Below are 17,274 nucleotides of genomic sequence, written 5' to 3'. Positions count from 1 at the left end.
TTATTGTTATTGTTATTGTTATTGTTGTTGTATTATTGTTATTTATAATTTGTACAAATAACCTCCCTGTGGTTCGACCCCGGTCTTGCTGGGTTATTTATTACTTCGATACTCTTGCACTTGGGAGAAGACATCAACTTTTTAGTCGTGTCACTTATACAGATGGTTGGAAAAATCCATCAACATTTCATAATCTTCCATAATAGGATATAGATCTATATTCTTTTTTTAAAAAAAAAAACCTTTAATCGAGATCCCAAAAGTGAATATGAGTTGTAATTGCTAGGTTTAGTACTTCTACCTTCATAATTTCTACCAGTTACCTATACTTACTAAAAAATACAACCTCATCAATATTCTGAACATCAACCATCAATTTCTTCACCTTATTCACAGTGCAATGCAAGTTCTTGATCGGTGATGATTTTCTTGTATCATATCTAAAATAGTCTCCTTCTGATAAATATAACAATTTAAAATTTCACCCATATTATATAGTGGTAAATTGTAAATTTAGCAATGGTGGTCATTTTATCATTTAGAAGTCCTATAATTTAAGATACTTTATAGTTAGGCTTAGGCTTGATGCAAAAAATATAGTATGGAGCATACACCTTAAAGATAGGTTTTAGTTTTTTATGTCAGATAAATGATAGGTTTACTACTTATTCTCTAAAAAAGGTATCTTATTTTTCTAATGATCACCCTCATGAAGGCAATATAAGGGCTTAGCACGCAATGATATGGTATATATAGCAATTATTACTAGTTTAAGCACGTAGTGAAGAGTTGGGGTTTACATAAACTTAAATCTTGACTCAAGTCATAAGGTAAGTTGTTAGTTTCTCACCTAACCTTAAGCTTTATAGTCTATTCCCTCACAAATAATATTAGTAATGCATGCATGTCTTTCATCCATATCCAATATATTATGCATGAGAGGATATAAGAGAACGCATGCTAAAGCACTTCAACAATGCAAACCATTCATGGTTGAGAAATATTAAAACATCAATCTTTATAGAGCATAAATAAACAAAACAAGCTTCATCCAAAGGTTCTTAGTAGACTTGTCATACTGTTACACCCTTCATGAAAGCGCAATATCATGACGACCTTTCCTGGATGGGTTGAGAGGTCTTTATTTGGATAACGAGTTGTCACCTATTATTATTATGGTTACTAGGATTCCTTACTAGTTTTTAAAATTTTTAGGCAAGGGATTGATTGCCTAAATGGAAGGTATTAGCACTTCTAATACACCTTATCTAAGATAAATTGCATTGTTTTTCCTTATTTATGGTTGTTTGGTCTAATGGTGTTTCTAAATTCTGTTACTGTATTGTGAAGGGTTTGTTATGATGAGCAAACCCTGGTTTGCTAGATAAAAAACTTGGTCTAAAAGATCTCGACTTAAAAAGATATCAGAAGAAAGTAAGTCATTCACAACTCATGTGTTGTGAAGGCATTGAAGTTAGAAATCCAAAGAGATTTGGTGATTATTTAAATTTCACTTACCCTCTTGGTATTTTGAGTGTCCATGACTCTTATACCATGGGACATAGGTTTAAATGTCCTTAATTATCATTGAGATTTTTTTAGAACAAACTTGAAATTTTTGGCTATCATGTCATTCCAAATAATATTTAAGATAAAATTCTTTACAGTTTTTATCTTTGTATTAGAAGTAAATAAGTTGTATTACTTCTAATAATATTTTGGATATTAACTTTTGTACATGGTTTTTTTAATATTTATATTAAAAGTGAATAATAATAAATTATTATCCCTAACAATATTTTATATATTAACTCTTTTGTAGGTTTTTTATTCTTATATTAAAAATGAATAATAAATTTTCTTGCTAAAAATAAGTTTTTATTATTTTTTTGAAATATAGACTAAAATTCTTAATGTTGTAAAACTCATGCAATATTTGTCGTTCGTCAACATGCAAAAAATTTTTTTTGAAGTTTTTTCTTAATTTTAAAACATGATCCAATATTGTTTTTTGGATTTTTGGCTATATGTAAAAAACTTTTATTTTTTTAAATATATATTTTATATTTTTTTGGCAAAAACTCATTTTTTAGGATAAAATATCAAAATAGGTCTAAAGACATGTTTGTCAAACATACTCCTAAACAAAAAATTCCTTAATATAAAAAAAATAAGAACCAAATAAGTGTAAAGTGGATGACGGTTTCAATACATTAGTGCTTGTTCTGCATGCTCTAATAACTTTTCAATTAAAAAATTATTATTTTAAAAGGGAATTATGATCCTTAACCAAATTTACTATTAGCAATAAATTATAAGCTAAAAAACTCAAATACTGCTAATTGTAATGAACTAAATGTCTTGCATCAAAGGATACATGTATAATTCTACTATGTATAGAAAATAAAAAATATCTCAATACGCCTACTTAAGACTACTATTCTTTTTATTTTTGAAAGCATTTTGATTATTTTACTGTTCACAAAATATTAAATAGATACAAATAACTCTAAACAAATCATTAATAACTAATGCACTTTATGATAAATACTAAAATAACCCTCATCCAAAAACATAAATTTTTTTATGAGAATATCAAAATAATCATTATACTAGTGGTGAACAATAAAATGTGAAAATGGCTAAAATGAATTCTCCTTTTGTTTTAGTTGTTTATTAATTTTTAATATATTCGTCCTTGTATAATATATTTTTTTATTTCATCAATTTTAATTGTTATTTTTATTATCATTTGATTAATTAAAAAAATTATTTTAATAAACAAATTTATTAAACAGAACTAGATAAATGCTCCAAGTTGCGAGGTAAAATATTTTGATTTACATCTTTTTTTAATATTATTTTTAATGATTTTTAATATTTTTTCATTTATTTATACATACAATTCTTATTTTAGTTGATTAGATGCTTATACAAGCTTTTTAATTTTTATTTAAATTTTTTTAATGGGAGAAAACATGTAAAAAAAAACTTGAATATCCAAGTTTTTTTTTTTTGCTGGTAGGAAAATATATGACCTGCAACAAAACAGGGGTATAATAACTATTGTGTTATCTTATCGTGTAACAAATGGATCTACCTAAATTAGATTCAAGTTGTTCTTATGGTAAAGGCATGCTATACATCCTCATCCCCATTCATGTGTTAGTTATTAAAAAAGAAAAGAAAAAAAAAAAGGAGGATTTGTTCGACCGATATCATATCAAACAGGAGAATTTTGACATCCACTAATAAATAAATAAAATCCTCCTCTGAAAGCCTATTTTTAAACGATGATCGTATAATATAAGCTGATTTTCATCCTAGCTGTCTTTATTTTAATTGTGCTGGTAAATGTAAGTGAACGGGATTTTGTTCCAAGAAAAAAAAAAAAATCTCATGCTTCATTATTCATGTAAACGACGCCGTAAGAAAAAGGACAGCCTACGAAGAAAAAGCTCTCGTGTTTGCTTCCCTCTGGCTGCTGCGAGGCGAGAACAGAATACCAAGGAAAAACCAGAGCAAAAATAAGGTCAAAGCAAGCACTATGGCTTCCACAGGTGGTGCTGCCCCAGGCACTTACACTCCCACTCCCACCAAGAAAACCCAACGTTCTTCATTCTTCTCTGACTCTGATGTCGACTGGCTTCGTCCCGATGGTCGTGGTTTCCACCAGTGCCGACCTGCTTGTATATATATATTTCCCTTCTCTCTCTCTTTTTACTGTTTATTTTTTTTAATATAATTTTCTAGGTAGTAATTAGCTTTTAATCATCTTCTTTGATTACACTGAATGGTCACTTCTTTTAAGCGGGTTTACTTTTAATCTTCTGGGGTGTTTTGATTTGATTGTTTTAACTTATGCTGGCATGCTTTCCCTATCTCTGCTTATGAAGGGCTGTCAGCTTTGATGTTTCAATGTTAATATATGCTTTTGGGTGTCAATGAGTGTGAAAATTTGTAAATTTCCGTTTTTTGGCTTCTTTTTGTTAATTATTTTTTATTTTATTATCTTCCATCGTTATGTTCCATCATCCGTTAAAAAGATGCTGCTTTTTGATTGTGTAATGGTGTTATGCTAAGACAAAAAATGTTGAATTGGTTCCTTGTTGCTGGTTCTTCATTTGTTTTTTTAGATAATTTGAATTCTCTTACTGTAGGCTTGAAGTTTCGAGAAATTGAGGTTACTGTGTCTTTTTTTAGAAATCTTGTTTAATTTACTTGGCATGATATATTTACATCGGTTAGCTATGCCTTTTTCTAACTGCCCGCCTCTCTCTGCCTCTTTTGTTGTTGGGTGCAAACTTTTCAGTGGTGGGTTGAGCACACCCGTGGATGAAAGTGATTCTCATGTTCTATTAGTAGAGTCGTTTTGCCATAGATGCTGAATTCCATCAATTTCTACTTCAAATGGATGACCTCCGTCTAAAATATGAATGTGGTTGGTCAGCACTGAAATGAAAATTTTATTTTGGATCTGTAAGGATGTTGAGGTTGAAATTTTGATTCTTAATAGAGAGAATGTAGCTCATATTTCAACTTTTTTCTTTTTTATCTGCTTGTATGTACCATACACATAAATTATCTGTTTTGGGATTATGCAGGCATGATTGTTGTCTAATTTACTTGAACTGAAATGTTTTTCGTTTGCAGTTTTCAGGACTGGTGCGGTGAATTCTGCTGCAGGATCTGCATATGCTGAATTTGGAAATACAAAGGTCATCGTTTCTGTGTGAGTATTGCCTTCATTTTTTCAGTTATACTGACATGATGGAACCGTGATATGAGATATAATTAATACAGCAACCCTCATAATATAAACTTAATTTTACATTGTACTGCCATTTCTTGCTTCAGGTTTGGGCCTAGAGAAAGTAAGAAAGCAATGGTGTACAGTGATGTGGGCAGGCTTAATTGCAATGTTAGCTGTACCACATTTGCCACCCCTGCTCGTGGACTGGTATGTTAGCATGCATCTATAAAAATTTTGATATTCATCTTCAAACTTCTATTATCTTTTTTGATATATGATGCCCCTTTTTGTTAGGGATTAGATAATAAAGAGTTCTCTTCCATGCTTCATAAGGCTTTGGAAGGTGCAATCATGTTGGAAACTTTTCCCAAGACAACTGTGGATGTGTTTGCATTGGTGTTAGAATCTGGCGGCAGTGAGTTACATTTTCATACGAACCTCTAAATCTGGGTCTGTTTTTGGGGAATAAAGGGGTGAAGAATGAAAATAAAGACAGGTTAAGAAAACTTATGCCTAGCCTGGGTGTTCCTTTGGAAAAGAATGCCATGTCTAGTTTGCAGAATAGCACAACCACCTTTATGACTTGCTATGCAAATCTCATACTGGAAATGTTGTTCTTCTGTTTACCTTCCAAAGTCTGTAAAGCTTTTTCATGCCTTTCAAGTTTGCTTGCTTGTTTCTACAGCCTGTTTTTTCAATAAAATTTTAGTGGCTATTAATTTTTTTTTTCCTTTAAACTCATCAATAAGATTATGTTTTTCCAGGTGATCTTCCTGTTGTAATATCTTGTGCAAGCCTTGCCTTGGCGGATGCAGGGATTATGATGTATGACCTTGTTGCTGGAGTTTCTGTGGTATGCATCATGCATAGACTTGAGGTTTCCTGACACTGTCTCTAGTTGTTATCTATCATGAAGTTCATACTTTATATGCATATACACAGTTATCCATTGCAAATTAGTAAAATATCTTCTAGTATTTATTTGAATTAGTCTGCGTGGTTATTGTTTGATGTGGATAAACCAACCCTAATCATTGGACATAGAACAGCAAATCTCAGAGCTTACAAACAATCATGCGCAATGTAGTTATTGATCATTGTTCTCTTCCAATATTTTGACCTGCCAACTGGTTTTGCTGAATGCTTAAAGATGAGAATGCTTGGGACCCTTAAATCTACCCTTTAGGAGTTGAATTCTTTATTCAAATGTGATCTCCAATTCTAGTATTTTATTTTTGGTTTCTTTCTTTCTTTCTCTCCACCCCTAGGCTTGTGTATATGTCTTCTCCTTCATTACCCAAAATATTTACTGATTGAGTTCAATATGTGATAAATTTTGTTAAATCTACAATCGCTTACTGTCTCTGTTTGTTTGTTTGTTTTGAAAATGTGGGGTTTTTCTAGTTTGAGCATTAGTTAATATTTTCACATATTTATTGCTGAGAATTGATAGAAGTAAGAAGTGTTTTAATATCTTAATCAGTAGAAACTTTATTTGGGTGTTTGATGTAGTTTAGTCTTTGGGGTAAAACACTTTGTAATGGGTAGTTTACCCAAATTTTGAACTAGAAATGGGAATTAATTGAACTGTCTTTTTCTGACATTTGTTCATCTTAGCCTGTTCCTTTGTTCACTCCAGAATTGTCACTTTTAAAAGGCCATCTTGTAGTAAGTCCTGTTGAACCTGGGTTATTGGAATGAAAATTTGTAGACATTTAAATTTTTGCACTTTGCTTAATAACTACTCATTGATGGTGATTGTGCTTTGACCCGGCTTTTATGAATAGATGGAGATCAGAAAACTTAGGTGGTCTCACTAATATTTGTTGCCTTTATGCATTTATTTTTTCCATAGCCTGGTATTGCTTGGCTCTTTGACTCTGTAGAAATATTCTGTGGCTGTTTGTGACTAAGTTGATGGTGACGCAGCAGAAACATACTAGTGCAAGGATGGCTCATCAAGCTTTCAGATGTCTTTACAATGCTGTGCATTTTCTTTACTTCTTTCGAGATATATCCAGCTGATTTCATGACCTGAACTCGTTTGTTTAGTTCACATTTGTTTCCCATCAAATTTTCATGTTTGTTAAATTAGATTCTTTTGTTTGGCAGTCTTGTCTTGGTAGAAACCTCATCATTGATCCAATTTTGGAAAAGGAAAGTTTTCAAGATGGAAGCCTGATGATCACTTGCATGCCTTCTCGTTATGAGGTCACGCAGCTTTCTGTTACAGGGGAATGGTCAACTGCAAAACTGAATGAGGTGCGTCATCTAAACTGCAAACATCATTTGTCAGACTATAGGAAAAACCATATCCCATTCATGGCAGTATGCAATCTAAGGTGTATGCAATTTGGCTGTACTGATTTTGCTTTTCACGAACAGGCAATGCACCTTTGCTTGGATGCTTGCTCAAAGCTGGACAAGATAATGAGGGCATGTTTGAAAGAGGCTGCCTCAGCTTCACTGGATTAGAAAGAACCCCTTTCTAGTAATGTTGCTAGTATAACATAGGTCACCTTTGAGCTGTTTTTTCTTTTTCTTCTTCTTCCCCCCTTTAAACAACAAATAATTTATCAATTTTTGTGAGAACTTTCAATTTTCCTGATTAATGCTCACCTGTCTCTACATTTAACCTTTTTATCTCTACTATCGATATATTTCTGTAGCCTTTGTTTCATATAAGCCAGCTTCTTACACCAGTGGAGTGGCGTTGAATTTTTTGCATTGTATTCTTTGTTAAGAGCTGGAGCTGTAGCTTCGAGTCTCATCTTATGGTCACTTATCTCCCTATACCAAGGTGATTATTCTGTAATTGTTACATTTTTGTCGCCTTGGCACTCTCATGTGGATTGCTTTTCTATTATTTATGGTAAATCCAGCATTAAAATGTTGAAAACTGAGGCTACAATGCTTTTAATCTGCTTTGCAAAGGAACTTGGATGTTAGTTGCCTTGCTAGAATTATTAGAACATAAACTGAAATAGATAGGTGAATCTTTGTTCACCCATCACAATCCACTATGGATAAATAATGCGCGTTTACATGTTTTTTTATTTTGATCCTCAAACTCCTAATTTTTGCAATCCTATCCATATTTACAATATAATGGTATTTAAAATAAAAAAAAATGTACTCCTTCCTATTTACGTTACATCCCATTTGGTGAGTTTTGAGGGATGTTTAAAGAGGGTTTGGTTTTCATCTTGCGAAATCAGAATTTAGTTGGGGTTAATAAATTAAAACAACTGCTTTTTGTTTCTCAATTAAAACAATTATAATGCATAAAAATACATGAATAGTGCAATTATTTTATTTTATTGCATTAAAAATTAAATTAAAATTCTACTAGGTAGAAAATTAGGACTTACCTGTTTATTAACGAATTACGCTACAAACTCCTCCTTATTTTAAATAAATTTATTTCCCGGTTTCAAATAAATTTCGCTTATTTTCAGCAAAGGTATTTACACACTCCTCCTTCCTACCGGGCCAATTGTTGCCTGCTTCAAACTTCATTGAAGTCCAAATAGTGATGGGCACAAAGCCACAAATACTCTCTTGGTCTGAACTTGGATTGATTTTTATTTCTGCAATTTATTGATTAAGACAAGTTCCAAGCAAAAAAGAAAAAGAAAAAAAGAGTCGACTGGGGCATATTCACCTTGGAATCAAGCTGCTACTTTCTTTGCTGCTGTCATGAAAAGATCTGGAAAGATATATGTGCCGTGGCTTTTTAACTTTTTAGTTGGATACACTTTTTAGAACCTCTCTTCCATGGTTATTCCATGTATTTTCTTGGAATTGTCACAAACCGTTCATTCATATAAGAACACAGCTATACCTTCCGGCCACCACGCAAATAACCGGCATCATTTCCAGCGACCCTTTTCTTCCATCACGATCAAAAATCAATATTTTTTTAAAATGGTGCCAGATCATTGCAACAGTGAGAACCCAACATTCCTTTTTGCTAGCAACAAGTGCAACACTGATGGTGAAAGCTTGAGATTTACACATACCATCACATACCCTTACCTAACATTCAATAGCACAGGCACCATATGCCGTGCATTTATCAACAATGAAATCCCAATGGTAGCGTTTATAACTTTTCTCACCTAGTGTTATTTTCTCTTAGACCACTGCTTAACAGTGTTTAATCCAAAGCCTTCCGACGAAGAATAACCCAAGAAAGGGCTGTTGAAAGTTACTATATGGAGCTCCTCATCGGCTATACTGTTTGGTTTTGCAAACCTACTTTCAACATTTATGAGCCCAGTTGTAGTTTTCCCCATGTATGGAATTGCGTTTGCGAGCAGTGCGTTTCTCTTCTATGTCCACTTCATCTACGATGACCGATGTGGTTATAGGGCTAGCTGCAGCCTTGAAAGCATCAACATTCTTCACTTTTGTGGTTCCATTGACAAGGATATTATTGATCGTGATACCAGCACTTTAGAAGAAGTCTAGTAATGCTTGGGAGCAATATTGCCGAAACCTCTCTTGGTACATTAACGTGCCTAATCATACCAACGGCCTCTGTTTTCTTCGAGTATTGATTCGTTATTTGAAAGATTTGAGGGGAAAGGGAAGACCAAAACTTGGAAATTTGTAGACGAGATTTTAGCTTGGTTTGTACTACTTTAATCATCTTAATTATCATGATTTTTTTTATTATTATTATTGCTTGCTGTTAACTAATGCAGCAAAGTTTGTGGTTTGATGACCTTATGAAAAAAAGAAAATAGACATATCTATCCCTTGTAAAGAAAAGACATGACATATATAAGGCGGAACTAAGAGGGGTTAGCATACATGGTGTTTTTTGATGTAGATTCTTTCATATTTGTGGAAAGAATCTTCTATATTTGTGCATGGAAAGAACTTTGCAATTTAAGATTAAAGTTATAAATTAATTAGTTTAAACTTTGAACTTAATCTAAATTTACTTAAATAATTTCAAGTTTATATTAGAAAATTATATGAGTATCAATACGATTAAATCCACTCAATTAAAAAAATAACGAAATAATTAAAACAATTTAAATATAAAGTAAATTTAATAACTTAGAAAATTAAATATTTATATTCATAAAGTGATTTTTACTCTGATTACATCCATGAATTGAATTGAAATTTTTAGATAATAAAATATCTTTTTGGTATTTTTTAGATTATTGAATTGAAATTACAAGTTTACTTATTATAAAGAAATTTTATTATGGCCTATAAATTTATTGCTTATTGATCTATTACCTATAACATTATCGTTTATAAACTATCATCTATGAATTATTACTTGCTAGTTTTAGGCTTGAAAAATCCTAAAAATTTGATAAAATTATTTAATTGAGTTGGATTGTTAATTGTTGTTGTCATCTTCTTGCAATCCATCTTGTAAAGTTAGTTGATTAATGCTTTAATTAATTGTTTAGGCTGATAACTTCTCATATGCTTTAATTAATTGTTTAGGCTGATAACGTCTCATATTTCAAGTCTCTTTTCATGATCTCATCTTCATAATAATTGTTGTTGCTTTTTAATTACATGTCATGACACCTTCTTTAAAAGTTAATCTTATTTAAAAGTTAATTTTATATGTGGCAGTAACTTTTATTTTTTAATTTTTTTTAATTAATCCTACTTATAATATAACTATTATAATATCATGTTTATTTTTTCACATATATTTTTTTATAGTATGGCACTGGGTTGTCGCTACCAAAAAAAACACCCTTGATCTTTGAGTGTGTTTATAATTTTGTTTTATACATCCAATTTTTTGAGCCCCAAATCCAATTCCTTAATCCGTCTTGCGTGAATAAATTTTATCTAAGTTTATTTATTAACCTTCCTTAGACAAATAAATTTCTAGCTCCACCACAATACATTATATGTTATTAGAGTAATTCAGGATAATTTTTTCTAACCTTAAAAAATTTGTAAAGATGTTAGGAAATAAAAACATTGATGGATATTGTATGTAATATTTTCAAAATATTAAGATGATAATATATTAAATGATATATTTTTTATAAAAAAATATTAAAATTGTGATATATTAACTCGATCTACGCTAATCATGGTTTAACTTGTGATCCGAGATAATCTCATGAAACCTAAAATAAAAAGAAAATTCAATTTTAATCAACCAAATATTAAAAATAAAAAAATACTCAAAAGATATATATACATATAGAGTGTGCACAACATACTTAAATTTAAAAAAATTGAATTAATTGAATTTAAAATACTTTTTTTAGAGAGTTAAATTTAACAAAAAGCAACAAATAAAAAAACTCAAGTAATTTAAATCATTTTCAAAAATAGAAAAATTCTAAATAAAAAAATAAAAAAATAGAAGCTAATTCCAATTAAACCAAATGCTGAATGATAAAATAAAAAAATATGAGCTTAAAAAACAAAAACAAATGAACTTGAAAAATCTCTTAAATTTAAGTTAAGCTCTATAATTTATAACTCGTTAAATCGTAGACTTGAGTTCAATTAAAATATTAAAAAATAATGGAAAAAAATTATCAATTTAAAAAAATAAGGTAAAAGAAATAGCAAAAAAAATTAAGAATAATTAAATTATAAAAAAATCAATCTTAAAAATAATCTAAAATAAAATAAATAGCAATCAAAATATTAAGTATTAAATTTTATAAATTAACAAAATTAAAAAAAATAAAATTAAAAAAACATTCATTAAAATACTAAATTACCTCTAAGATCACATGACAATCATAAAAGAAAAAATTAAAATGAAAGTCCGACAGATGAAGTTGAAAGTTGACCACAATTTTCACAGCAATGGTTTCATTGAAAGTTGAGACGTTAAAAGCGTTTTTTTACTGGGTTTTTGATTGAAACCTTGACTTCTACTCTCTTGACTCGGTGCAGTGAAGTGATGTCATTGTAATGAATTACCCTTTATTTTTTTTTCCAAGAAATATCTTTTTAATTATAAAAATTAATGGACAATGATTTTTAACCGGAGGTAGCATCCCAAAAAGCATCTTTTTGATGCTTTATGAGGTTCCTTAAGAGACCGTGTTTTTGCCAGGTGTCTCGTGCCTATTCGAGGGACAATCATAGATCCAGCGACCGTGTATTTATGAGTTGGGTTAAAAAGGAAGGTGCTAAGGCCGATGCCCATCAGTGATCAGTACCTCTTTTGTACTTTATGTATCTCTTCCTGTGTTCGTATCTTCGTACCTGCTAAAAAAAAAAAAAAAAAGAGCAGAAAAACCTAATATGTTGAATTTCTGGCCTGTGGGTCAAAATTAACAACTATTAACATTAACAATTGCCCAAAAAAAAAAAACTAAAAGGTGTTGGTAAACCATAATCTATAAAATATTATTGATTAGAATAATATTTTATGCTTTATATTTTTTATTTGATTTTTCATTTTAATTTTTTAATAATCTAATGCTTTTATTTAGTTTTTTTTTAATTTTATCATTTAATATTAAGTTATTTTAAAAATTATATTTTATAATTTTTCTAAATTTTATTTTTATGAATTTATCCTAATATTATAATTTAAGTTACTGATTTAACAATTTAGTCTAAGTGGACTCGTTTTATTTTCTATTTTATTTTTTTATAATTTATTTTTTATTTTTATTTTATCATTCAATATAAAATTGATTAGAAGTTAGATTTCATAAATATTTTCTATTTGGTTTATACAGAATTATCACAATCTCATTACCTAAATTATGAGTTTGATAAATTAACCCGAGTTAAATTTATTTATTTATTGGATTATTTTTTAATTGAATACTTTTTAATTAGGCTTTGTAATCATTTTTAATTTGCTTAATGGGTTTATATCAATCGAGCTAACCCGGATCGCGGGTTAGTTAGGTTGACTCAATTTATTTATTTTTTTGTTATTTTTTAATTAAATATTTTTTTTCCATTTACGCTCCCTCCAACAACTCAATGTTTTATTTATTTATTAATTTTATCTTGCAATATTAAATTATTTAGAAATCGAGCTTCTTAATGTTTTCAAATTGTTTTTTATAAAGTTATCCTAGTCTCATGATTGAAGTGACGAGTTTAATAGGTTAATTTGAGTTGACTTGAATTGTTTATCTATTCTTTTTTAATTGATTTTTTTCAGTTTTATCTTTCAAATTGGGTTGGCTATAAATTGAGATTTATAATTTTTTTCTGTGGTGTTATCATGATTTTATGATCCAGATTACAAGTTTAAGAAGTTAAACAAAATTGACTTGAATAGTTTTTTTATTTTTTTATTTTAATATTTTTTTTATAATTTATTTTGATTTGTTTTATATAGTATTATTATTATCTCATGGTATTAATCATAAATTTAATTATTATTTTAATAATTAAAAATAAAAATATCATTTATTATATTATTACACCAATATTTAAAAACAAGTCAACAATACATTAATACTTTTTTTAAATAAAAATAAAAATAATCTGATGCACATCGTAACCCGGGACACTAATAAAATATTAATACAAAGCATGTGCACCCATGATTTCTTTTTTGAGGCTTTGATTTCTTGGTCCCTCCACTAGCCATCAACGTGTAACATCCAGCCTGTTATCATTTCGGGAAACAACCCTCGAATGGCCATGATTAAATGCTGTCACTGTGGGGTTGTGTGTGTGTGTGTCTAAACACTGTGGGGTTGTGTGTGTGTGTGTGTCTAAACACTGTGGGGTTGTGTGTGTGTGTGTGTCTAAACACTGTGGGGTTGTGTGTGTGTGTGTGTCTAAACACTGTGGGGTTGTGTGTGTGTGTGTGTCTAAACACTGTGGGGTTGTGTGTGTGTGTGTGTCTAAACACTGTGGGGTTGTGTGTGTGTGCGTGTGTTTGTGTGTGTGGGTGTGTGTGTGTTTCCCATTCACTTCAGCAAGGTGCTTGGTTAGGTTCAAGAAACTTCTTGGCTGTATGTCTGCTCATGGAAGGGTATTTAATTTTCCATGCAGTAACAACATAGATATTAATTACTACTACAAATAACCGAATAAAAAAATTGTAAAATTGCTTAACAATTTTTTATTTACTTAGGGTTTGGTTATTTGTATAATTGATCATATTAATAAAAAAAAAATAGTTGAGAACGGTTCAAGAGGAGATAAAAATATCATTTTTTTATATTTAAAAATCTTTAAATTTAGTTAATTGCCAGAAAATATTTAATTTCTTGGTGTCATTTTAGAAAATATTTCAAGAAGTATTTTTGAGTTGGTTACTTATTTTAATAAATTATTTTTAAAAAATTTAAAGAACCAATAAATCTGAATATTTCACTCTGAAAATAAGGCTATGTTTGGCTTATTTGCATTACTATATATATATATATAGAGAGAGAGAGAGAGAGAGAGAGAGAAGTTTAAAATCTTTGAAAATTATTTCTCTACAAAAATTTAAAAGTTGGATATACAAAATAATTTATACAATAATAAAAGTATTTCTCTATAAAAAAATACTAAAAAAAACAATTTAAACACAAACAAATTAAGGAGATGTTATTAATGCTAATTAAACATTATATAAATTACATGAGAAGTTTTAAAGCATGAAAACATCCTCACTAAACTCTCCTTTGTGTTATCCCTCTTTTTTTCATCGAACAAAACTCCCCAATTTTTGTAATCGGTATTACATTTTCCAAAATCTCTTCTCAATAAAAGTATAAATGGTTAACTCAATATCTTGATTATGGAAATTCAGAGTCTTATCATGTTTAAAATATTCCAATTAATACCAGGTGAAAAGTTTCTCGCTTTCTAAGATTTATGAATCATTTTTATATATTATGTTTATGAGTATCTCCAATATTCTTTTTAACAGTCACATAAACAAATAGCACTATAACTAGATAATTATCCATGCTATTCTGTGAGCCCGTTCAATTTGTTGTTAAACATAAAAAAAAATATTTAATCATTATTAATATATTTTTTAGCAAAAACAATTATATAGAAATTGATTTGATATGACATAATCGACTTTGCAGGTCTAAAAACAATCCAATAACTGATAAAAATATAATTTAACTAAAAATATCAAGAAAATATTATTTTTTAAATATTGAGATAACAACATATTAGATATACTTGAATTAACTCATATTAACTCAAGTTAACTTATTAAATCTTTAACTCAGATAATGAGACCTTGATAATACTGTAGAAAATAAATAAATAAAATCATTAAGTTCAATTCTCAATCAACCCAATATTGAAAGATCAAATTAAAAATAAAATTTAATTAGAAAAATGAGCTGAGTCAAACCGAGCCAACTTTCTAAAACTTAGTCATGAGATTGTGATAAGCGCATGAAAAAAATAAAAATAAATTATGAAACTCAATTTTCAATCAATGCAATGTTGAAAATATAATTGAAAAAAAATCAATAAAAAATAAATATGAAAAAATCACCTAAGTCAACTTGAGTTAATTGACCAAACCCTTGATTCAAATCATAAGATTGTGATAACTTCATGAAAACAATATCAAAATAAATTATGAAGTTTAATTCTCAATCATCCCAATATTAAAGGATAATATTTTTAAAAAAATTAAATTAAAAAAAATAAATAAAATAATTAAGGTAATTAGGCTAACCCGTGACTTGAATCATAAAATCATGATAACCCAACAAAAATAAAATAAATTATGAAGCACAATTTTTAATCAATTTAATGTCAAAGGAACTAAATTGAGAAAATAATCAATTAAAAAAATACCATGAGTTAACCTGCCAAATCTGAATCACGAGACTGAGATAATTACATAGAAAAAAATAAAATAAAAAATATAAATATAAATTTCTAATCAACCTAATATTGAAGGATAACGTTAAAAAAAATTCAATTATAAAAAAACATAAAAAACCCAGTTCACCTTACAAGCTAACCTGCAAAAGTCATGATTTAGATTATGAGATTATGATAACCCTATAAAAATAAAAAATAAATATGAGGCTAAATTTTCAATTAACCTAATTTTAAAGGATGAAGTTGAGAAAAAAATCAATTAAAAAACAAAAAAAAAGAAGAAAGCCAAGCCAATAATTGTGAACCTATTAAACCGGTGCCATGACCAAATTTTCAATTAATTCAATTTTAAAAAATGAAGTTGAGAAAAAAAATCAATTAAAAAATAAAAAAATAAAGTCAAGTCAATAATTGTTAACTTATTAAACAGGTGCCATAAAATTAGAATAACATTATAGAAAATAAATTGAAACAAATTATAAAGTTCAATGCTTATTAAACCCAACGCTAAGGATGAAATTGCATTAAAAAAAAGCTTAATGACTAAATTGTAAAAAACCAAAGCATTTCACGATTCATTACTATAGTGAAATGCCAAGGTCTTTCATTACATGTTAACTATAATTATTAAATGGTAATTATTAAATGGATGTGGTGTAAATTTAGTCCTTGTATTTTAAATGAATCATAACTTAATATCTTTATTTTTATAATTAATATTACATTCATTGATTTTATTTATTTATTATATGATGCATTTAGTTTATTAACAAATATCAATAACATAGTTTTATAGTATTGTCTTTTTGACAGTACAAAACAATAGTATTAGATTTAAAAATCATTTTAAATAAATATGTTTTTCAAACAAAAACAATTATATATAGAGGTTTTTTCAAAATGTTTTTATAGTTAAAAAAATTCTAAGTGAAAATAAAAAAAGTTTATGTATACGTGTAATTAAATAAATAAAAAACTATATATGTTAATAAATAAATAAATAATCATCAATGATAAATAAAAACAAAATAGGAAAAATTAAGAGATATATATAGATTAAGATATTTAATCTTACAAGAAATTTACCCAGTTGTGTTTGCTAAATTTACTAATTAAAATAAATTTGTATTTAATCAAATGATAATAGAAATAGACACACACATTAAATTGCTTGAATAAAATAAATGAAAAAAAATAATTTTCAAGGCTACATAATAAAAAATATTATCTGAAAATAAATATTTTTTATTTTAAAAAATAAAGTTCATTTATAAAAAGGATTAAAAAAACTATAAATAAATTAGAAAAATCTCTTCACAAATAAAATGTATAAAAAATAATAAGAAAATAATTATCATTTAAAATAAACTTTATAAAAAAAATAAGGGGCAATAGTTTAAATATAACTAAAAAAATAATTTTGAAGAAATTTATAAAAAAGTTTTAATTTAAAAAAACAAAAAAAAAAACTAAACCCTACTAGGCCTATCAAATTAGGCCAAGTTGCTTGTCCCATTTTGTTTGGGCTCACATGCTTGAATCTTTTTTTTCTTTATATATGAGACAGATAGCATGTTATTTGATTAGTACTTAAAAGTGCATTTTTATCAAGGTTTTATATCATCATTTTGCACTTGAAATATCAATAATTCCTTAACTAAAACATGTTTTATAATAATGTATCTAATAATATAAGATACCTATAATTTATGGTAAATGTCTATTTTTAATGCAGG

At 28.3% G+C, this 17,274-nt stretch overlaps 1 protein-coding gene and 1 long non-coding RNA gene across 2 annotated transcripts in view; one reads left to right on the top strand and one right to left on the bottom strand.

Moving 5' to 3' along the window:
- The first annotated feature begins 3,411 nt into the window (after positions 1–3,411).
- On the top strand, positions 3,412–7,520 carry LOC105139604 (exosome complex component MTR3-like). Its single transcript, XM_011046105.1, has 7 exons — positions 3,412–3,689; positions 4,654–4,732; positions 4,858–4,960; positions 5,048–5,168; positions 5,518–5,606; positions 6,866–7,015; positions 7,139–7,520. The coding sequence occupies exons 1-7, from the start codon at positions 3,548–3,550 to the stop codon at positions 7,226–7,228; spliced, it is 774 nt and encodes a 257-aa protein (XP_011044407.1). The 5' UTR covers positions 3,412–3,547; the 3' UTR covers positions 7,229–7,520.
- The window catches only part of LOC105139605 (uncharacterized), a 13,415-nt gene continuing 3,293 nt past the window's right edge, over positions 7,153–17,274 (bottom strand). Inside the window, exons 2-3 of the long non-coding RNA XR_845017.1 lie at positions 8,437–8,444; positions 7,153–7,297 (exon numbers count right to left, since the gene is read on the bottom strand). This is a non-coding gene — a long non-coding RNA (uncharacterized LOC105139605). The remainder of the gene's footprint in view (positions 7,298–8,436; positions 8,445–17,274) is intronic.

Source organism: Populus euphratica, unplaced genomic scaffold, assembly GCF_000495115.2.
Source record: "Populus euphratica unplaced genomic scaffold, PopEup_1.0 scaffold94.1, whole genome shotgun sequence".
In the NCBI taxonomy this organism is placed as follows: Eukaryota; Viridiplantae; Streptophyta; class Magnoliopsida; order Malpighiales; family Salicaceae; genus Populus; species Populus euphratica.
Note: the sequence above shows the minus strand (reverse complement) of the source record. Positions and strands in the feature narration are given on the sequence as shown.

Excerpts from the sequence above, each read along its gene's own strand:
- LOC105139604 (XM_011046105.1), top strand. The coding sequence starts at position 3,548 with ATGGCTTCCACAGGTGGTGCTGCCCCAGGCACTTACACTCCCACTCCC. Across the intron at positions 3,690-4,653 it reads CCACCAGTGCCGACCTGCTT|TTTTCAGGACTGGTGCGGTG; the intron begins GTATATATATAT and ends TTTCGTTTGCAG. Across the intron at positions 4,733-4,857 it reads ACAAAGGTCATCGTTTCTGT|GTTTGGGCCTAGAGAAAGTA; the intron begins GTGAGTATTGCC and ends TTCTTGCTTCAG.